The sequence below is a fragment of the Bos indicus genome, chromosome 7, assembly GCF_029378745.1.
Source record: "Bos indicus isolate NIAB-ARS_2022 breed Sahiwal x Tharparkar chromosome 7, NIAB-ARS_B.indTharparkar_mat_pri_1.0, whole genome shotgun sequence".
Classification (NCBI taxonomy): Eukaryota; Metazoa; Chordata; class Mammalia; order Artiodactyla; family Bovidae; genus Bos; species Bos indicus.
In genome coordinates this window covers 1,706,405-1,728,964 of record NC_091766.1, presented here as the reverse complement: position 1 = coordinate 1,728,964, position 22,560 = coordinate 1,706,405, and the positions used below count along the sequence as shown (strand labels likewise).

The 22,560-nt window shown below is 40.7% G+C and overlaps 1 protein-coding gene, 1 long non-coding RNA gene and 1 other non-coding gene across 5 annotated transcripts in view; 2 read left to right on the top strand and 1 right to left on the bottom strand.

Annotated features, from left to right (window-relative positions):
- Positions 1–22,560, top strand: part of RUFY1 (RUN and FYVE domain containing 1) — a 64,594-nt gene that overhangs the window by 6,689 nt on the left and 35,345 nt on the right. Inside the window, exons 1-6 of one of the 3 annotated variants that reach the window (XM_019963712.2) lie at positions 6,498–6,655; positions 6,773–6,946; positions 8,296–8,413; positions 12,618–12,719; positions 14,305–14,428; positions 19,796–19,857. In XM_019963712.2, the coding sequence (XP_019819271.2) occupies positions 6,787–6,946; positions 8,296–8,413; positions 12,618–12,719; positions 14,305–14,428; positions 19,796–19,857 (566 nt within the window). In that variant the 5' untranslated portion in view covers positions 6,498–6,655; positions 6,773–6,786. Of the gene's footprint in view, positions 1–6,497; positions 6,656–6,772; positions 6,947–8,295; positions 8,414–12,617; positions 12,720–14,304; positions 14,429–19,795; positions 19,858–22,560 lie in introns of those variants that run through there. The other 2 variants (XM_019963714.2, XM_019963713.2) reach the window with 2 other exon arrangements.
- LOC139184017 (uncharacterized) lies at positions 421–6,488 on the bottom strand. Its single transcript, XR_011567431.1, has 2 exons — positions 4,658–6,488; positions 421–4,429 (listed from the first exon to the last, which is right to left on the bottom strand). It is a non-coding gene; the product is annotated as an uncharacterized lncRNA (long non-coding RNA).
- On the top strand, positions 4,144–4,273 carry LOC139184298 (small nucleolar RNA SNORA11). The gene has a single exon (XR_011567887.1). It is a non-coding gene; the product is annotated as a small nucleolar RNA SNORA11 (small nucleolar RNA).

The window sequence follows — 22,560 nt, the reverse complement described above, 5'->3', positions numbered from 1 at the left end:
ATATTTCTCTTTCAGGGAAGTTCTCCAAAAAAGGCTTTACCAAGACCTATCAAACGATAATTATGCCTTATAATTCTTTCACTTTGTTTAACCTAGACACTCAAAATGGTTGGAGACATCTAAACATTGCTTATATCATCACATCTTGCCGATACATTATGTTTTAACAGAAAGACTTTAGGAAATTCCCTGGTGGTCCAGTAGTTGGGACTGAGCACTTCCACCACAGGGGACACGTGTTTGATCCCTGATCAGGGAACTAGGGTTTCATATGCCAAGATGTGGCCAGAATGCATAAAAAAGAGTTAGTGTACGTGTTCTTCAAGGGCTGCAGTTTGGCTCATTTAGAGAACATGTCCATCAAGTTAATGGCACATCCAAGGAATAAGTATTGAGACCAACCAAAAAGAATTACATACATTTTTACTTGTAGATAAATTTTTTTTTTAACTTTCTAAATTCAGGATACCCAGCAGACGGGTAGAAACCACTCCTCTCCCCCAAGATCAAGTTTCTTTAACTAAGTTCAGCAAATGAAAGACTGGAATCTCTTCAAGTTTTTAGTGATTTGATGAATCATCAAAGGAAGCTTCACCTCTATCTGGTATGTGGCAATTTCTGTACCTCAGGTCAGTGCCTCAGGAGGAAGATACGGGACAAGGAGTGAACTGTGATTCTTCTGTAGAGTGGGTAAAGAAAGAGTGCCTGTGAAACTTGAGATCTAAAAATCAAGTTCCTCAAAATATCTGGACCTGCCTAGCCCTCTGCAGGACTTCCTGCCTATTTATTCCCATTTGAAGACCACTAGACTTCATTTATAGCCTAGGGATTGGTATCTTCTTTAAGGATCAGTTCAGATGCTCAGTTGAGTCTGATTCTGCAACGCCATGGACTGCAGTACCGCAGGCTTCCCTGTCCATCACCAACTCCCGGAGCTTGCTCAAACTCATGTCCATTGAGTCGGTGATGCCATCCAACCATCCCATCCTCTCTCGTCCACTCCTCCTCCTGCCTTCAATCTTTCCTGGCATCAGTGTTTTTTTTTCCCAATGAGTCAGTTCTTTGAATCAGGTGGCCAAAGTACTGGAGTTTCAGCTTCAACATCAGTCCTTCCAATGAACATTCAGGACTGATTTCCTTTAGGACTGACTAGTTTGATCTCCTTGCAGGCCAAGGGACTCTCAAGAGTCTTCTCCAGCACCACAGTTCAAAAGCATCAATTCTTTGGTGCTCAGCTTTCTTTATAGTCCAGCTCTCACATCCATACATGACTACATAAAGACCATAGCTTTGACTAGATGAACCTTTGTCGGTAAAGTAACGTCTCTGCTTTTTAATACGCTGTCTAGGTTGGGCATAGCTTTTCTTCCAAGGAGCAAGTGTTTTTTATGGCTGCAGTCACCATCTGCAGTGATTCTGCAGCCATGAAAATAAAGTCTCTCACTGTTTCCATTACTTCCCCATCTATTTGCCATGAAGTGATGAGACCAGATGCCATGATCTTAGTTTTTTGAATGTTAAGTTTTAAGCCAGCTTTTTCATGCTCCTCTTTCATCAAGAGGCTCTTTAGTTCTTCTTCGCTTTCTGCCATAAAGGTGGTGTCATCTGCATATCTGAGGTTATAGATAATTCTGGAAATCTTGATTCCAGCTTGTGATTCATTCAGCTTGATATTTCACATGACGTACTCTGCATAGAAGTTAGATAAGCACGGTGACAATATACAAGCTTGACATACTCCTTTCCCAAGCTGGAACCAGTCTGTTGTTCCATGTCTGGTTCTAATTGTTGCTTCCTGACCTGCATACAGATTTCTCAGGAGGCAGGTCAAGTGGTCTGGTATTCCCATCTCTTTTAAGAATTTTCCACAGTTGGTTGTAATCCACACAGTCAAAGCCTTTAGTGCAGTCAATAAAGCAGAAGTAGATGTTTTTCTGGAACTCTCTTGCTTTTACGATTATTCAACAGATGCTGGCAATTTGATCTCTGGTTCCTCTGCCTTTTCTAAATCCAGCTTGAACATCTGCAAGTGTTTGGTTCATGTACTGTTGAAGCCTGGCTTGGAGAATTTTAAGCATTACTTTACTAGTGTGTGAGATGAGTGCAATTGGGAGTAGTTTGAACATTCTTTGGCATTGCCTTTCTTTGGGATTGGAATGAAAACGGACCTTTTCCAGTCCTGTGGCCACTGCTGAGTTTTCCAAATTTGCTAACGTATTGAGTGCCACACTTTCACAACATCATCTTTTAGGATTTGAAATAGTTCAGCTGGAATCTCATCACCTCCACTAGCTTTGTTCGTAGTGATGCTTCCTAAGGCCCACTTGACTTCACATTCCAGGATGTCTGGCTCTAGGTGAGTGATCACACCATCATGGTTATCTGGGTCATTAAGATCTTTTTCATGTATTTCTTCTGTGTATTCTTGCCACCTCTTCTTAATATCTTCTGCTTCTGTTAGGTCCCTACCATTTCTGTACTTAATTGTGTCTATCTTTGCATGAAATGTTTCCTTGGTATCTCTTATTATCTTGAAGAGCTCTCTAATCTTTCCCATTCTATTGTTTTCCTGTATTTCTTTGCATTGATCACTTAGGAAGGCTTTCTTATCTCTCCTTGCTATTCTTTGGAACTGCATTCAGATGGATATATCATTTCTTTTCTCCTTTGCCTTTCACTTCTCTTCTTTTCTCAGCTATTTGTAAGGCATCCTCAGACAACCATTTTGCCTTTTTGCATGTTTTTCCTTGGGGACGGTTTTGATCACTGCCTCCTGTACAACGTCATGAACCTCATCCATAGTTCTTCAGGCACTCTATCTATCAGATCTAATCCCTTGAATCTATTTGTCACTTCCACTGTATAATCATAAGGAATTTGATTTAGGTCATACCTGAATGGTCTAGTGGTTTTCCCTACTTTCTTCAATTTAAGTCTGAATTTGGCAATAAGGAGTTCATGATCTGAGCCACAGTCAGCTCCCAGTCTTGTTTTTCCTGACTGTATAGAGTTTCTCCATCTTTCGCTGCAAATAATATAATCAGTCTGATTCCATTTTTGACCTCCTGGTGATGTCCACATGTAGAGTCGTCTCTTGTGTTGTTGGGAGAGGGTGTTTGCTATGACCAGTGAGTTCTCTTGGCAAAACTCTGTTAGCCTTTGCCCTGCTTCATTTTGTACTCCAAGGGCAACCTTGCCTGTTACTCCAGGTATCTCCTGACTTCCTTCTTTTGCATTCCAGTCCCCTATGATGAAAAGGATATCTTTTTTGGTGTTAGTTCTAGAAGGTCTTGTAGGTCATCATAGAACCATTCAACTTCAGCTTCTTTAGCATTAGTGGTTGGGCCATCAACTTGGATTACTATGATATTGAATGGTTTGCTTTGGAAATGAACAGAGATCATTCTGCCTTTTTGAGATTGCACCCAATCACCCATCTCATTAAACTTTTCAAATTTATAAATAATACATAGGAGTCTCTCAATATTTAAAATATACCATCCCCACCCAGATGCTTTACTTAAAATCTGTTTTTCTTTTTCCAAAACCAAGATGAAATATTTAGACCAGTTTTTCTTTCCCAGTAGCTGTCTTCTTGGGTTTTGCTGAGAATTTGGAATTTTCAGTCCCAGGCTGTCTTGAGTCTCATTCATATTTACTTAATACTTGTATTATAAATTCAGAGTCATAGTATCATCCTTTTTGATTTAGCTATACACATATATGCTCTTTTAACTATATATCCATATTAATTATTGCTGATGAAAGAAAGCAGGTAAACAAAGGATTAATATCCACAATACACAGACCCATAAGACAAAAGCAAACAAATCAAGAAAGTTAAAAGATTTAACAGGCAAGTCATAGAAATAATACTAGGAAACAATAAATATGAAAGTCTGCTTAACATATATAATGAACAACTGGTAAACAACCATATACTTCCCACCCCATCCTCCAATCCAAGGGGCAAACATTTAAAAGACCAAAAGGTGGCATTGGTGCAGAGAGAGGGGTGCACCAACCAGGGCTTATTTTCCTGCTGGAACTAGGTTATAGTCTGAGGGTCTATAATAGTTTTAATTTCCAGAGTGACAGTTTCCTAGGCTTGAGAGGTCACTCAGTAAGAATTTGTCATGGATTGGGTTGCACGTAGAGCAGAGGGCCTAAATAAATGGCTCATCTGTTTATAGCCCACCAGACAGGAATCTGGGTTCACTGTGACAAGAGGCACAAAACTTCTAGTGTTTCAATGAACAAATATCCAAACTGTGTCCTTGTTCACCTCCATGTGGCTGCTGGGCAGGACCAGTGGGACAGGGCTCGATATTGGAAGAAGAGGTGCAGTACTTAGTCAGGGAGCTTGTGACCTAGAGCCCTTCTGGTCATGCATACGTTGGCCATGAGTGGTCTTAAAAAGGCTTTGAACCTGTCAAGGAGAAAAAAAAAGAAAAATAGATTCCAACTAAATGCCATTCTGGAAAAGGCAAAACTCTGGAGACAATAAAAAGATCAATGGTTGCCTGGAGTTAGCAGGGAGATGCATACACAGTACAGAAGTTTTTATGAGCAGTGAAAATACTTTGACATTATAACGATGTCATTATAATGATATTATACTTTTGTCCAAACCCACAGAAGGTGCAATACTACTTACTTCATCAGTGAACATAGAGGATGAACTGGGACCTTGGTTATCATGTGTCAATGCAGTTCTGCTGCTGCTGCTGCTGCTAAGTCACTTCAGTCATGTCCGATTCTGTGTGACCCCATAGACAGAAGCCCACCAGGCTCCCCCGTCCCTGGGATTCTCCAGGCAACAACACTGGAGTGGGTTGCCATTTCCTTCTCCAATTCACAAATGTGAAAAGTGAAAGGGAAGTCGCTCAGTCGTGTCCAACTCCTAGCGACCCCATGGACTACAGCCTACCAGGCTCCTCCATCCATGGGATTTTCCAGGCAAGAGTACTGGAGTGGGGTGCCATTGCCTTCTCTGCAATGCAGTTCATCCTTATTTAAAAAAAAAAGTTCCAGTCTTGATAACAGCTGTGCATGTTCATTGGAAGGACTAATGTTGAAGCTGAAACTCCAATACTTTGGCCACCTGATGTGAAGAGCTGACTCATTTGAAAAGACCCTGATGCTGGGAGGAGAAGGGGATGACAGAAGGTGAGAAGGTTGGATGGCATCACTGACTCGATGGACATGAGTCTGGGTAAACTCTGGGAGTTGGTGATAGACAGGGAGGTCTGGTGAACTGCGGTTCATGGGGTCGCAAAGAGTCAGACACAACTGAGAGACTGAACTGAACTGATGCATGTGCAGCTGCTGCTGCTAAGTTGCTTCAGTCGTGTGCGACCCCATATACGGCAGCCCACCAGGTTCCCCCATCCCTGGGATTCTCCAGGCAAGAACACTGCAGTGGGTTGCCATTTCGTTCTCCAATGCATGAAAGTGCAAGTGAACTCGCTCAGTGGTGTCCGACTCACAGGGACCCCATGGACTGCAGCCCAGCAGGCTCCTCCGGCCATGGGATTTTCCAGGCAAGAGTACTGGAGTGGGTTGCCGTTGCCTTCTCCAGATGCATGTGAGGGAAGGGAATTTCCGTACCTTCCTGTCAATTTTGTTGTAAACTTACAACTACTTAAAAAAAAAAAAATTCTACCCCCCCCCCCCAAAAATTAACTAAGGGTAGACTTTTTCGCAAAATTTTGTTTCACCTTTATACATTTTTCCATATTAAATGAGCTTTCCTCTTGGCTCAGTAGTAAAGAATCGGCCTGCCAATGCAAGAGACGGGCCTCGGATCCCTGGGTTGGGAAGATGCCCTGGAGAAGAAAATGGCAGTCCACTCCAATATTCTTGCCTGGAGAATCCCATTAACAGAGGAGACTGGAGGACTGAAATCTGACCTAACAAAATGAAAAATAATCTAATGAAATATTGCTGAACTCCAGTGGTTATTAAGTGTAAATACAATTAATGAATACAAAGAAACTTCTAGCACATTGTATTTTATAATTATTTATAATAGTAATAAAGATTTTTTTAAAAACCTTGAATGATTGAACTTTTATTAACTGTACCAGTTTATAGTGCTTGCATTTTATTCTAATGGTTTTACCTTACAAAAGAAGTGTGAAACAGTGCACTAATCGTGCACGAAAGAAGGGCAACGAGAATTTGAGCCCTGTACCAAGGCATGGATGCTTCCCCGAATGCCCCGGGTGGCACTCACAGACAAAACAGCTGGCTCAGGAATCCCTCTAGCTAGTATACGACCCACCCCAAGCAAGCCCGGAAGCCGATACCTCCCTCCTGGCAGAGAAGTCAAAATGGCGCCCGCGAGCTCTGGGGGCGTGGCCTCGAGCTGGACTCCTCCAATAGAAACGAGAGGGGGTGAAGCACTTTCCCAGCAAGCCTCCTAGCTTAGGGCAAGGCTTTCTGGAGTATGCATCGTTCCATTGGTCGAAAATGGAATAAGGGCGTGGGAGACACCAATCGCAGTGAGTGCTGATAGGGCCGTCGCCGTAGCAACGCGCGGAGCTACCTGGGAGAAGCCTTGCAGACTGACCCACGGCCTCAGCCGCCCGGGTGAGGCTGTGACCTCCCGGGGATAGGGGCCGGTTGGCTGAGAACTCCAGTTAATCCGCACGTGAGTGCTCAGAGCAGACCAGCCGACGGGTCTTCCCTTCGTTGTTCTGCGTCTAGCCTCCTCACCCGGGACTACATTCAGTGCACTAACGAAGCTGTCCCTGCTTCCACTCTACAGCTTCCAAGGGCCAGATGATGGAGGAGCGCGTCAACCTGATGCACATGATGAAACTCAGCATCAAGGTCTTGCTCCAGTCTGCCCTGAGCCTGGGCCGCAGCCTGGATGCAGATCACGCCCCCCTGCAGCAGTTCTTTGTAGTGCTGGAGCATTGCCTCAAACATGGGCTGAGAGGTGAGCCGCGGCCGTGGGGCGGGGTGGGGCGGGGGGCTTCCAGGGCGTGAAAATTCAGGCTGACTTCGCTCAGCATCTTCAATGCCAAACATTCTTCTGGGTGCTGGGATAACAGCTGTGCACAAAACAAACAAGATCCCTGCCCACAAGACATGACATTATAGAGCAGCGCTGTCCAGTAGAAATGCCATGCAAGCCACATGTGTAATTTCTGATATCCTAGTAGCCACGTTTTTAAAAAGCAGAAAGAAACACATGAAATTTTAGTAATTTATTTTATTGAACCCAGTATAGCCAAAATAGTATCATTTTGACGTATATAGTCAGTATAAACCTTATTAGTGAGATATTTTACATTCTTTTTAAGGTGAGGCTTAAAGATCCACTGTATTTTACACTTAAAGCACATCTCAATTGCACTGGCTACATTTCAGTACCACTTGTGGCTAGTGACTACCTCGGACAGCACAGTTCTAGAGAGGAGATAAGACAACAAATTCAGAAGCAAAATAGTTGCAAAATGCTACTAATTCAGGGATGCAAGATTGGTTAAAAGATAGAGGGAATCAAGGGAAAATCTTTCCAGTTAGGGTAAAAGGGGAACGTCTTTCTGGGGAGTGAAATGTGAGCTGAGAGCTAAAGGAGAGAAGGCGTCAACTGTGCAAAGGTTTGGGGCAAGAGCCTTTCTAGAAAAACAAAACAGGTGCAGAGGTCTTGAGTGGGACCAACCTTGGTTTGAGGAAGACACCAGGTAAGTGAGGCATGCCAACAGGAGGAGAGGAGGTCAGGGTAGTTGAGATGGGCTGGATAACATCAGCCTTTAAAGGTCAAGTTAGGAGTTGGATTTTATTTCATGAGTATTTGGAGGATTTTCAGCCATGGAAAAATAAGATCTACATTTAAAAAAAAACTTTCACCCATGTGGAGAACAGATTAGAAAGGTGGGGTGGTAACAATATTAGGAGCAAGGAAACCCATTAGGAGGTTCTTGCAGCAATTCAGATGAGGGATGGTGATGATGATTTGACAAAGTCCATCAAGAACTGACTTTGGCATCAGGTAAGAGGGAGAAAGGGCAAGGATCTCATAGATGATTATTTGAGCACTTGTTTTATTTTGTGGGCAATAAATACTTGAGGGAGCATAATGGGTATGACAGAGAAACCCTGTCATCAGAAGCAGGGAGAGCTCATTTGGTATTTGGCTCCTCCCAGTCCCCAAGACTGAATCAGAAGGAATAAGCAGTGCAGCTCCATAGCTTTCATTTGGCTTTTGGGAGAGAGACTGAGGGCCCCTGAAGACGTTTTGCAAACTGTTCTTATGAATAATACTTTTGTTTTCCCTTTTAGTTAAGAAGAGTTTTATTGGCCAAAATAAATCTTTCTTTGGTCCTTTGGAGCTGGTGGAGAAACTTTGTCCAGAAGCATCAGATATAGCCACTAGTGTCAGAAATCTACCAGAATTAAAGTGAGTGAGAAGTAGTTACATCAATTTGATGTTTAAAAAAAAAAAAAAAAACTCCCTTCTATTTATCCATTTCTCAATTCCTTGCTAATAAAGTATCTTCTAATTTGGAACAAACTATAGCACAAGCCACACTTTACTTAGACTTTAGTCTCAGCTCTGCTGCTCAATTTCCACATAAACTTGAGCAAAATTTGCCCCATTCTGAGCCTCAGTTTCCTTTTCTTTAAAATGAGGACCATAATTCCTGCTTGTCGTACAAGGTTCTGTAATGAAAAGGTATTGTCACTGCAAGAGCAGTTACAGGAGGAGAAGGAGATCCTGGGGTACATACCAGAGCCCCTTGCAGAGTCTTCCACAAGGAACCTAACTGTCCAGACTCTCTTTGACCTTCTCCTGCAGAGCCAGCCTATTCCATTTTAGGGTAATTACATTAGCCACCACCACTGACTAAGGCCCTGCCAAGTGCCAGGCATTGTGCTAAGGACAATGCCTTAGCACTTCATTATTTCATTTCATCATCCACAAATCCCTAGGAGCTAAGCTGTTGGTGTTCTTATCTGCAAGTGCAGAAACTGAGACTCAGAGTGGTTAAGTAACTTGCCCAAGGTCCCTCGGCAACTGAGTGGTGGAACCAGGAAGAGAACACAGGTCTCCTGGCCTCTGAAACCCTCTGCATCTTGCTAAACTCATTTGCTGCTGAACCCCATGCGTTCATAGGATTTAAGCCTTCTGTCTCTGACCTGGGTTCAGCCCTGTGGGCCTGTGCCACCTAAGGCTTTCGCCTATAGCAGGTGACAAACTTTCATATATTTATTTGGTGACACCACCCCACCCCACCACCCCCACCAGCCGTGATCTTCCTGGGTTTCCCTGGTGGCTCAGATAGTAAAGAACCTGCCTGCGATGCAGGACGTGTGGGTTCGATCCCTGGGTGGGAAGATCCCCTGGAGAAGGAAATGGATACCGACTCAGTATTCTTGCCTGGAAAATTGGATGGGCAAAAGACCGTGGTCCATGGGGTCGCAGAGTTGGACATGACTGAGCAACTGACCCTTTTGCTTTTCACTTTCATGAGCCTCCCACATCTGCCTTGTTTCTTCAGTTGTTCTGTGCGTGGTCCTGTTGTCCATCCCTTCCAGCCAGCTCACTCCCTCTAGAGACCCTGTCCTTGGGTGGTCTGATTGGGTGGAGCAGGGGTCTGCCTTCTCCTGCACTCACGCTTCTATTTCCACTTAGGCACAGGGGCATTTCCGAAGTCTTGTTATGCTAACAAAGAGCTTCTTGTCAGCTGAACTCACTGCTTCTGTTCCCTTATTAACCCTGTGGATGCTGAACAAGCAACTAGTTGAAGTATCAAAATCCTCCCTGTGTCTGCCAAAAAGGAAATACAGAGTGACTCCCTCTTCTTGATGCCTCTGGAGTAGTAGCCTTTTTGGGAGCCATGTGAGAAGACTGCTGGCTTTGCTCCATAAACAGCTGCAGTGTTTTTACCATTTCATTAAACAGGAGCACAAGTTCTAAAATTTCTACAGGATTTTGGAAGTTATGATTAGTATTTTTTGGAGAGTAGAGACTGTTTGCTCTGAGGTAGTTTGAAACTTGCAGGACAGACTTTGAGTCCTGAGAGTCATCTCTCTGGAGTTTAATTTCCTTGTCTAATTGAGATAAAAATGTCTTTTACAGTGTGGCCCAGTACCCAGAACTTTACATTGTTTTCATATCATGGTTCACTATTAAACATACTGTTACACAACGAATACGATTTCACGTAGTGGCATGTAAACCCAGACAACAGACAAGGTTCTCTACTTTTTTGGAAATTAAAAACAGTCTTTTTTCTTATTACATAATTTTTAATTAGGAAATAAGAACAAGCAAAAACGATGCTTCTGTTAGCTTACTGCTCAGAAAAAACAAAGCTACAATTAATATCTTGGTCATTATCCTTGTAGAGTCAGACAGACGAATAAAGAAGCTTCTACTGTGATTCACCTTTGCCTCCCCCGGTGGCATCACTGTTGCAGTCCTCATGGACTAACCACCGAAGCCAGCAGCGCATCTACCTTTTGCCCCAGTAACTCTACTTCTAGGGGTTTTATCTCATAGACCTAACACGTGAAAATGACACATGTACAGAGATGTCTGTTGCAGCATCATTTGTAACAGCAGCAGATTAGAAATGGCCTAGATTAAAAACTGGAGAAGGCAATGGCACCCCACTCCACTACTCTTGCCTGGAAAATCCCATGGATGGAGGAGCCTGGTAGGCTGCAGTCCATGGGGTCGCTAAGAGTTGGACACGACTGAGTGACTTCACTTTGACTTTTCACTTCCATGCATTGGAGAAGGAAATGGCAACCCACTCCAGTATTCTTGCCTGGAGAATCCCAGGGACAGGGGAGCCTGGTGGGCTGCCATCTATGGGGTCGCACAGAGTCGGACACGACTGAAGCAACTTAGCAGCAGATTAAAAACTAGGTAAATAAATCATGGCACAGTCCAGTAGTGAAACATCTTAAAGCTATGAAAACATGAACAGGAAATTTCCTGTGTACAGAAAGAATTTCAAAATAACAGATATTCAGTAAAACGAGCAAGTTGCAAAATGGTATATGTAGCATACTAATATTTTTGTAAGAAGGGAAGAAAAATAAGAACATTTATTTCCAATGCAGAAAAATGCTTGGGATGTGAACCTTAACTAGGAGCGGTATATTAATGAACAGAGAAGGAGAACTGGGGAAAAAACAAGTATTAAGCTGTACATACTGTAGCTTTTTTCCCATTTAATAGTAGACTTTAAGCCTTTTTCCATATTAAATATTCATCCACAACTTTGTTTTTGAAGTGAGCACACAGCATTCTGTTGTTTAGCCCCTCCCACTTTGGGCTTTGTGCTGCTAAGTCACTTCAGTCGTGTCCAACTCTGTGCGACCCCATAGACGGCAGCCCACCAGGCTCCCCTGTCCCTGGGATTCTCCAGGCAAGAACACTGGAGTGGGTTGCCATTTCCTTCTCCAATGCATGAAAATGAAAAGTGAAAGGGAAGTCACTCAGTCGTGTCCAACTCTTCTCGACCCCGTGGACTGCAGCCTTCCAGGCTCCCCTGTCCATAGGATTTTCCAGGCAAGGGTACTGGAGTTGTGGTTGTCTTCAAATCCTCATTGTCCAAACTGCAGTGCTGACCACCCCCAACACACATCTTTGTGCACATCCTCAATTACTTCCTTACCTTGCTAGATGCAGAACTTTGATAACCGGCTGGCATTAAATTGCCTGCTGGAAGAATTGTGCCAGTTTGTACTCCCACCAAGCAGGACATGTAGATGTGCATTTTTCCTATTTCTTTTCTTCTTTTACTCTAACTTCACATCATTTATTGAAAGGTGGGGGGAATCCAAAGCCTTTTATATTAAGTTGGGTGCCTTCTAGCCCTTTGAGGCAGGTATTGATTACAGCAGTACCTCTAATACTCTCTTGGACATTACAAATGCAGTTACTCTGCTTAGAACAGTAACTTTTTTTTCCTTAAATAGTGCTAGGTCTATATTTGGGAGGCTTTTTCTTTCTTTTAAAACAGATCTTTTCAAAATTGCACCTTTGAGACTGGTTGCACAACATGGTGCCTAACAGAGCTAACAGTACACTTAAAAATGGATGAGGTGGTAAACTTCATATTATGTGTATTTTACTGTGTCAGAAATAAACTTGATGTAGTAAATTTCAAGCTAATGCCTTAGAAATCTTGTGAGTTCAGTACTTTAATAACTGTATTCTATATTCATCTTTTGAAAGAATGTTTATCCATGATACAATCTAACCTGATATTTCTTGGCTTCCTGTGAAATGTATGAATACATGCAAAGTTTTATCTAATTGTATTTGTTCCAGAAATCAGATATTTCTGGCTTAAATATTTTTCTGGTTTTGTTGTGGTTTTTTTTTTTTGAGGGGGAAGGAGGGAAATATATGCCTATGATAGAGACTTCAAACAGTCCCGAAAAAAATGCAGTGAGCCATTTCCTCAGCCTTCCCAGAGTGTTCCCGCAACCCCCAGGGCAGCTTTGCATTCACAAGCGTGCGTGTGTGTGTGTGTGTGTGTGTGTGTGTGTGTGTGAATATATTTCTCCCTGGCTAAGTTGGCTTTTTTCCCTTTGTTTTTGTTGTAATGCTTTAATAGTCTGATCCTCTGTTTGAATTACAGGACAGCTGTGGGAAGGGGCAGAGCTTGGCTTTATCTTGCACTCATGCAGAAGAAACTAGCAGATTATCTGAAAGTGCTTGTAGACAATAAAAATCTCTTGAGGTATTTCATCACCTATCTTCGCTTAGTTTTTGCTTCGTAATTAGAACATAGTTTTGTACATCATTAGGAATTAAAATAAGAATGTATTGACTTGGCCAAATGGTTCATTCATGTTTCTCTGTAAGATGTTAACGCAAAAACCTAAACAAGCCTGTACAGTTTTTATTCAGATTATTATGAAGTATAACTATTCTGTGGCTTACTTTTAAAATAGCAGAATTTTATTTTTTGAGCACTGATGTCTGAAAGTCTTTATTAATGAAGATTCATATTTTCATTTTGAAGATAATTCTTCAAAAATACCTAAGATCAGGTAACTGACAGCATACTCCATTAAGTTTCAACAAAATAGTATTTGATTGGGTGATAATAGGGGGGAAATGACTTGAACTAGATTCAGTGGGCAATTTTAAATTATAAGACCCTGCTTTTTATAAGAGAACATACCTAGATTACCTATTTTAGGATTCCATATTCAAATTGTAAACTTTTATATCTCTTGGCATCAGTAAAGACAAACTATCTCTGTAATTTATGACTGGGTTCATTTTTTATATTTATATCTTTATAGACAAAAGAAATCATTATAAGAGGAATTTTCTCTATGATATGAGAATTTATGAGGAAAAAATCTTTATAGAGCTAATGCTCTTATCTAACTGAAATAAAAATATCTTTTACAGTATGGCCTATCATCCAAAATTTTCGATTGTTTTCAAGTCATGGCTTATTACTGAACAAATGTTTTCATGATAAATACTGATTTCAAATAATTTACATACCTTGTACTCTTCTCTGACCGTTATACTGAATAACTTTGAGGTACGGATTTTGTTCTAAACAGCTAGTTCTGGGACTGCCCTCACGGTCCAGTGGTGAAGACTTCGCACTTCCACTATAGAGGGCACAGCTTCCGTCCCTGGTCTGGGAACCAAGATCCCACATGGCTCACTGCCAAAAATAAAATGATAATAAATAAATAAATAAACAACTAATTCTGAGGATAACAAGTTCTTATGCACTCACACACACGCTGGTGTATTAGCTAATCACTGATGACCAGAGCGGTGACGGATGGAGCCTCACTACACATGGCCCGGGGGACTGGGAGGGAAGGAAGTCAAAGCAGGCAGTGTTCCCCGGGACACAGGGGAGAGGGAAGAGTGTTGTTCTGGGTCAGGGGGGTGGGGATCGCAGGATTGCACTTCATGTTGACATGAACGTGAGTGTAGCAGTAGTTCATGTAGGAAGACGAAGGAAGCAGCCAGGTGGAAAGAGGGACAGAGTGGCGTTTAGGAACACAGGGGCCTAATGAGAAGAGCTGGGCTCCAGGGTCCAACCAGAGAAGTTAACCTTAGACCAGAGGTGGGAGGGGTCCGTTCTAAGCCCCAGGAAGAGAGACGAGGCCAGAGAAGAGATCACAGAACTTAAAGTGAGAGAGGGAATAAAAGGCAGAAGGGAATGCACACAAGGCAGCCTCTGGCTCCTGGTGAAACTCTCAGCCAGGCCACGAGCTAAGAGGTGAAAAGTCAGGAGGTCCAGTAGAAGGGTGGTGAAGGTGTTCTGTCGTATCCATCTCTTTCAGTGAGTTCTATGAGCCTGAGGCATTAATGATGGAGGAAGAAGGGACAGTGATTGTTGGTCTGCTGGTGGGACTCAATGTGCTTGATGCCAACCTCTGCTTAAAAGGAGAAGACTTGGATTCTCAGGTAAGATAGGAATTTTGACTCGAGATCAAATGTCTTATTTGGGCCAGGGATTTTACATTGGATCCGCAGACGTGTGCAGGAAGGGGCAGATGGCAGGGGGTATCTGGCAAAGGGCTGTGCAGGGTGCTGCACTGGACCAAAGCTGGAACAGCTGGCAAAAGTCCTGGGGAAGAGCGAAAAATAGCTCGGGCAAAGGCACAGAGGCATACACACAGAGCATGGCATGTCTGGGAACGGGAAATGGTTCTCCATGGCTAGGACACGGTCTGCCCAGTGAGTGACATGGAGGTGGAGGCCGGCCCAGGTTTTACATCGCAAGTGCCATGTTAGAGGCTTCAGCTTTTGTCCCTGGAACTTTGGGAACCATGGGAGGTTTTTAGGCAGTACACTGAAATGGTCAGGCCTGAGACTGAGAAAGTTGAAGCTAGCAACCATGCGGGTCATGAGTTAGAAGCAGCCAAGAATGGAGAATGCAGGAACATGAAGCAGATAAGTCAGGAAATCAGGGACAGACAAGTCTGCATGAGGAGTGGGAGAACAGACTCAGGAGAGATTTGGAAAGTCAGATGGTAAAACGGAGCAGGAACTTTCAGGCCGTGAGGTGCAGAGTGCCCCTCGCTGGAGACAGCCTTCTTTTGATGGGCTTTTCCTCCTGCACAGAAGCCAGTAGCCAGGGCTGAGGCCTAAGCTCCAGGTGCTGGAGACTAAATCCAGACAGTCTGCCCCGCCCTAACCTCCACCCCACTTCAGGGCATCAGGAACTGTGGCTGGGCCGCTGCCCCGCCTTCTTCCCACTACATGTTTGGACATGAATCTAAAGCTTCCCCAATCCCTCCATGACCAGATCAGCTGCTTTTTTTCCCCCAGTAGTTTTCTTGTTCTGGCCTGTTGAATATTTTTCAAAAAATATAAACAAGTTTTTTTTTTTTTTTTTTAATAGTTTTCTATATATAGGTCTTTAGTTTCTTTAGGTAGATATATTCCTAAGTATTTTATTCTTTTCGTTGCAATGGTGAATGGAATTGTTTCCTTAATTTCTCTTTCTGTTTTCTCATTATTAGTGTATAGGAATGCAAGGGATTTCTGTGTGTTGATTTTATATCCTGCAACTTTACTATAATCATTGATTAGTTCTAGTAATTTTCTGGTGGAGTCTTTAGGGTTTTCTATGTAGAGGATCATGTCATCTGCAAATAGTGAGAGTTTTACTTCTTCTTTTCCAATTTGGATTCCTTTTATTTCTTTTTTTCTGTCTGATTGAAAAAGAGTTTTTTTTTAAAGAAACAAAGTATCACATATTGTCCCATTACACAGAAACAGCTGATTCAGTGTTACATTTTGGGATATATCCTTCCAGCACATGAATAAAAGGTGTGAGTGTGTGTGTGTGTCTTTGTATCTCACAGACAGATGTTTGGAGCTTTCTTTTTTCATTAAACCAAAATGTGATTATTCCAAGAACACCATTTTGCAATTTCTTTATTTAATAATGTGTTCCACATAGCTCTTGATGTCAAGAGATACATCCATTTTATGAATATACCATAATTTATTTAACCAATACTTTTTTTTAATTGAAAGATAATTGCTTTACAGTGTTGTGTTGTTTTCTGCCATACAACACAAATCAGTCATAATTATATATATATATATACATATAATTGTATATATAATATATATATCCCCTCCTTCTTGATTCTCCCTCCCTAACCAATACTTATTAATGTAAGTCATTTTCATGTTATAATGACAGTGTTATAAATATCCTTATACTTGTTTTTAAGCCTTGTCCTTTTGTTTTCTTAGGATAAGTTTTGAGATTGCTGTGTCAGACTGCACAAGTTCTGCATGAGTGTTGTGAAAGCATGAGAGCGTTCTTGGTCTTTTTCAATCAGACAGAAAAAACTCTTCATCTCAAATTTGTGTTTTTGAAAACTAGGATGATGGAGTTGTTTTGGTTTTTTTTTTCATGTTTTATTTAAATATCATACAAGGTTTATTCATTTTGTATTACAAACATTAAACAAGCCATTGGTGGTTCACCTGTTCATATCCTTTGCCCATTTTTTTGAATATTCCATCTTTTTCCACTTCTTTATTATAGATAAGGATATTTACCATTTGTCAGAATATTTGTTATAAAAATTTTTTTCTGCTCTCTCGGGGTTTGTTTTCTCTATAGACCTTTTTTTTTTTCCCGTGCAGTCGTATTTAATGGACTTTTCCTCTATACCTTCTAAACTATTGTGCCTAGAAGGTCCTTCCACATCTAAAAATTAACTTAATTTTTAAATCACATGTATATATTTTACATGTAAATAATCTGCCTGTCATTCTTTTTGACATAGTATGAAGTGGAAATCCAGATTTCTTACATAAGTACAGCAGTGAACCAGTGTTTCCAGTATCATGTATCAAATATTATTATTTTGCCTACTGATTTGAAATTCCACCTTTATCATGTGTTAAAATATCCATTATACTCAGGGGGCTTATTTGTAGACTCTCTATTTAGTCTCTGGATCTTTTTATTTCTATGCTAGTAACATAGTCTTTTAACTACCAAAGCCGTATAGTATGTTTTATGCTCTGGCAGTTCACCTCCTACCTACTTTGTTATGCAACATTTTCAGATTTAGTTGAGGCTGTCCCGTTTTCCATTCTGCCCGATGACCTTGAACATCATTTATTTTGTCAGATTCCAAAATGAAAATTTGTCTGGGATTTTTATTAAATAATAGATGTGATTGAGCCCCTGGCTTATTCTTATCATCAACATAATGCCTCCTGCATGTCACTAGGAAGCATGAGTATTTGCTGCTGCTGTCTCAGAGATCCTCTTTCTCGTGTTTAGAAAGTGCTGTTCTCTTCTAACTTTGCATTTTTATTTAAAAATGAATATTGACATGTATCAGCCACAGGTGTACATGTGTGCCCCCGTCCCAAACCCTATGACAAAAACCACCTCAATATTGTAAAGGAATTAGCCGCCAATTAAAATAAAGAAATTAATTTTTAAAAAATGAATATTGAATGCTATCCAGCACTTTCTGGCATCTATTGAGATGTCATATCCATTTTTAGCCCATAATTATAATTGAAATAATTCTTGGGCTTCCTATTGTGATATTATTATTCCTGCATTCTTAAAATAAATCTTACTTAGTCATCGTACATATACTTTTAGTGTACTCCTAGACTTAATGTCTGTGGTTTATTTGGGATTTTTGTGTTTCTACTTATAAGAGACACTTGTCTGAATCTTCCCTTCCTATACTGTCTTTGTAACTTTTCAGTGTCAGGATTGTATAACCTCATAAAATAAGCTGGATAATATTCTTTTCGTTCTTATTTTCTACAAAAGTTTGTTATAGCAAGAATTATTTTTCTTTAAATGTTTGTTAAAACTTGCTGGTATAACCGTTTCAGCTCTTTATAATCTGCATACTCTGACCACTTCTATTTTTTGCATAGCTTTGGTCAGTTCATTGGTTTCCTAAGCAGCAGCAGCAGCAGCCAGACTTATAAAAACCTTTAGTCATTTATATTTTTCCAGAAACCATTTATTTCATTCAGATCTCCGCTGTTAGTTGCATGAGAGTATTTTCTTGCAGCTTTTTAAAATCTCATATTTCCAAATTGTAATATTGTACACATGACAGAGTTCGTCTACTGTGTTGAGCTCGAAACCCAGATCTTGCTCTTTACTCATCACTTCTGCTTCGGGAGGAGGACTTTATCTGTCTTCTAGTCCATTAATTTCTACTTTGGGTATTAATTCTTTCTCATTCTTTCTATTGTTTCCTTTTTTCCAGGCAAATGTATATATATTTTTTTTTTACTCTTTTTCTATTATAGAAGAAGTACATGCTTGTTGAAAAAAATTAAGCAATTACAAAAGCATGTAAAGTGAAAAGTGAAATTCAAGCTTCCCTTTTCTCCTCCCCCTTCAGTCCCACTTTTGTCCCCACAGGTAATGTGAAAACTTGAGGGACTACTTTTTCTATGCATTTATGTGTACATAGGTTTTTGTTTCTGACTAAATCTTTTCTGGCTTTCTATTGCAATGTAACAAATTAACAGTCACATTAAAAATACCAATCACTCATAGTTGATGGTTAGCTGATTTCAGCAATTTGATTCTGAAGCACACCTGTGATTATAGGCAGTTGGTGGCTAGGACTGGAGTGGCTGAAGGCATGTGCTGTCACTGCCCTCTGAGTTGAGAAGGTCAGTGAGTGGGCGCTGGAGCAGCAGGGGTTTCCTGGGCATCTCTGTCTGCATCTGGTCTCTCCACATGGTCTCCAGCGTGGTGCCTCAAGGTAGCCAGACTTTTCCCATAGAAGCTCAGAACTTCAGAGGCATGTGCCCAAGGGAAAGAGCCAGGACGAAGTTTGTACTGCCTTTGTTAATCTAGCTGAAAAGTCACAGCCTCCTTCCTGCTGCTTTCTGCTCATTTGGACAGGTAGTAAGGCCACCCAGGTTCAAGGGTCGGGAATGGAGATTGGTGGGAGGCGCAACAGAGAAGTTGCAAAAGACGTCACATATAGCTTTGGCTTTTAACATGAGTGGGGTTGCTATACTATATATATATAAGTGGGGTTAATGCTGTACATAGTATTCTTTGACTTAAAGTTTTATCGTGGAGCTTTCTTCATTTCATTACATTTTCATTCCCTGTGTTCTTTGTTATGGTTGCAGAGGGTTCTGCAGTATGGCTATAATGTGATTGATTTAAATATTTCTGTATTGATGGACCCAATTATCCTGTATTTCAAAGGAATGGCTTCACTTTCACCAGAGTCAGTGGTGGCAGGCTAGGGCTCTCATTCACTCTCTCTCAAGTGCTTTATTTCTGAACAAAGCACCTAACTTTGAGATGTTGAGGGATCTTGGACCTCCCTAGTTCCCTATAGCAGAGAATTTTCCCTGAAATACTGACTGGACCTTTTCATCCCAACTTGGGGAAAGAAGGAGTCAGAGTTATCAGTTGAGGTCACCACTTTAAAGATCCAGGTCTCTCTCTCTCTCTTTTTTTTTTTTTTTAAATCACTTTGTACCCAAAGAACTTTGTTGATCTTTGTCAACAATTTGTTGAATAAAGACAGAAAAACTAATCATTATTAAGTGGTAAAACTTGAGAATATTCCCTCGAATTCTGATTTTTAGTAAGTTTTTCTTCTAGAAGATGATGGGGTTGTTTTTCTTTCGGTTTGTTTGCTTGATTGCTACTTTAAGCTCATCCATCTAACTGACTGTTTAGGAAGGAGATAGGCATATAAACACCATGAATTTTAAAGATAGTAAGGTTTGTGGAAAGTGGGGAAATTATCTTTCATTTAAACTGGTGCATTTTCTTTCAATCAGGTTGGAGTGATCGATTTTTCTCTCTACATTAAAGATGTGCAGGATCTAGATGGCGGCAAAGAGTAAGTTCTGCATTGTATGCTGCTCTTATGATTTTAATGAATTCTAGCAAAGAATGCGACTTTTTAAAAAACTGAGATGTAATTGACATATAACATTATATTATTTTCACATGTACAACATAATGATCTGATATTTATATATATTGTAAAGTGATCACCACAGTACATCTAGTGTACATCCATGACCTTAACATAGTTAGTTACAAAAGAACATTTTTCTTGTGACAAGAGCTTTTAGGATCTACTGTCTTAGCAACTTTCAAATATGCAGTTTTACTGTTAACTATAGTTATTAGTTATACTTGATTATATATATTAACTTTATATATAAAATGCTCTTAACTATAGTCATCATGCTGCACGTTGCGTCACTAAGCCTCCTTTGTTTTATAACTGGAAGTTTGTGTCTTATGACCCCCTTCACCTTCTCCCCCACTCCCCAACCTCTGGTAACCACCACCAGTCCCCGCATCTGTGAGCTTGGTTCTGTCTTTGTTTGTTTTAGATTCTACATATAAGTAAGAGCATAAGGTATTTGTCTTTCATTGTTTTACTTATCTCACTTAGCATAATGTCCTCAAATCCACTCATGCTGTCAGAAATGGTAGGATTTTTTTTTTATGGATGAATAATATTTTGTTATGTAAATATACTACGTTTTCTTCATTCATCTATTGATGGACACTTAGGTTGTTGCTATAAAGGAGTGAAGTGAAAGTCGCTCAGTTGTGTCCGACTCCTTGCAACCCCAAGGAAAATACAGTCCGTGGAATTCTCCAGGCAAGAATACTGGAGTGGGTAGCCTATCCCTTCTCCAGTGGATCTTCCCAACCCGGGAATCAAACCAGGGTCTTCTGCACTGCAGGCAGATTCTTTACCAACTGAGCTATCAGGAAGGTTGTTGCTATATCTTGGCTATTGTAAGTAATTTTGCCGTGAATATGGGGGTGCATATATGTATTCATGTTAGTTTTCCCTTTATTTGGGTAGATACCCAGAAGTGGAATTGCTGAATCATTTAGTAGTTTTATTTTTCATTTTTTGAGAAACTGCCATATACTGTTTTCCATAGTGGCTGCACTCGTTTACATTCCCACCACCACTGCACAAGGGTTCCCTTTTCTCTGTTTCCTGGCCGACACTTCTTATTTCTTGTCTTTTCAGTGATAACCATTCTAACAGGTATGAGGTGTTACCGTCTTGCAGTTTTGTTTTGCATTTCCTGATGATTAGTGTTGTTGAGCATCTTTTCCTGTAACTGCTGACAAAGAATTCTACTTTGGTTTTTGCACTGTTTGAGATTTTAGTTTTTATTTAGCTGTTTTTAATTACAATGGTAATATGTTCCTGTTCCTGTAGTTTAAGGAATTAGGCTCTCAGGAAGAATAGAGAGTACAAGGACGACTTCCCCATCCACACTATCCCCCGGTCTCCCACCTCAGTCCCACTCCCCGCCTCCTTCGTCAGAGGAAGCCACTCATGCATGACTCCTTCCAAGTCCTTTTTTTTAATGCCTTTCAGATGTATATTGTTGATAGTGTAATTTGCTTTATGGATTGTTGGGATGTAAATGGAAAAACACTGTGACACATTTAGGTTGCCTCTAGACTTACTCTGACCACAGTGTGTCTTGGATATCTTTTCATGCCACATGTAACTCTACCTCATCCTTGTTAACAAGAGCATTAAAAGAAGTCACTCTGAAAAAAGAGACAGAAAAGAAAAAAAAGCAAACAATGTGTATAACATGCTAAAATTTATGTTGTAATAAAGAAGACATAACACTTGTATTTATATGTTGTACTTCCATATACATGGATCACTTCTAGAGAGGCACATGGACTGAACACAGATGTGGGAGGGAGTTTCACTGTAAACCCTTGGGCTGTGTTTGAATATTCTGCCAGAAACATCCATTACTTGTCCTTCACACTTCTTCGTATTGAGGACTCTTCTGGTCTCAGTGTCCTGGCAGTGTACCTTACCAAGGAAGGCATGCTTTATGCCCCTAGAGTACTAAGGTTTGCTCACTTGGAATTAAAAATATATTCTTAATGTCGAAAAGAACTGGAAATGAGCTGATTGTCCACCTTTAAGGGAATGCAGTCAGCCTCTCATACCTGCAGATGTTGAACCCACAGATGTAGAGGGTCAGCAGTGCTCCGCCATGTGTATGAGAGACTTGAGCAGTTGCAGATTTTGGTATCCACAGTGGTTTTGGAACCCATCCCCTGTGGACACTTAGGGACATCTGTAATTGAATGAATTGTGGAATATCCAAAATGTTCCACGCTGTGGTATATTATACAGACATGAGAAAAAGCAAATTTTACCTAGTGAATAGTAGGTTTAGAGGGGTTTCCACAGGTATTATTGAGTGAGAAAAGTATAATACTGAGAAGTATATATATTCCATTTTTTAAACCCTCCAAATCTCTTTTATATTTTAATTGTATATACTATATATAAAAATATAGATATTATGATTATATGCACAGAGGCTACTCAACAAGCTGTCAGTATGTGTCACCTGGGAAAGCTATGTGAGGGCAGAAAGGTTAAAAAAATAATAATAATAAACTATACTGACCAATAAATCCAGCACCTGTGGCATGAGTGTGGGTTGAATAATCTCATTTACGTACATATGTATGTAAAGAAATTGGTGGGGGGAGGCTAACTTTAAAATGTTAAAGTCTTTTT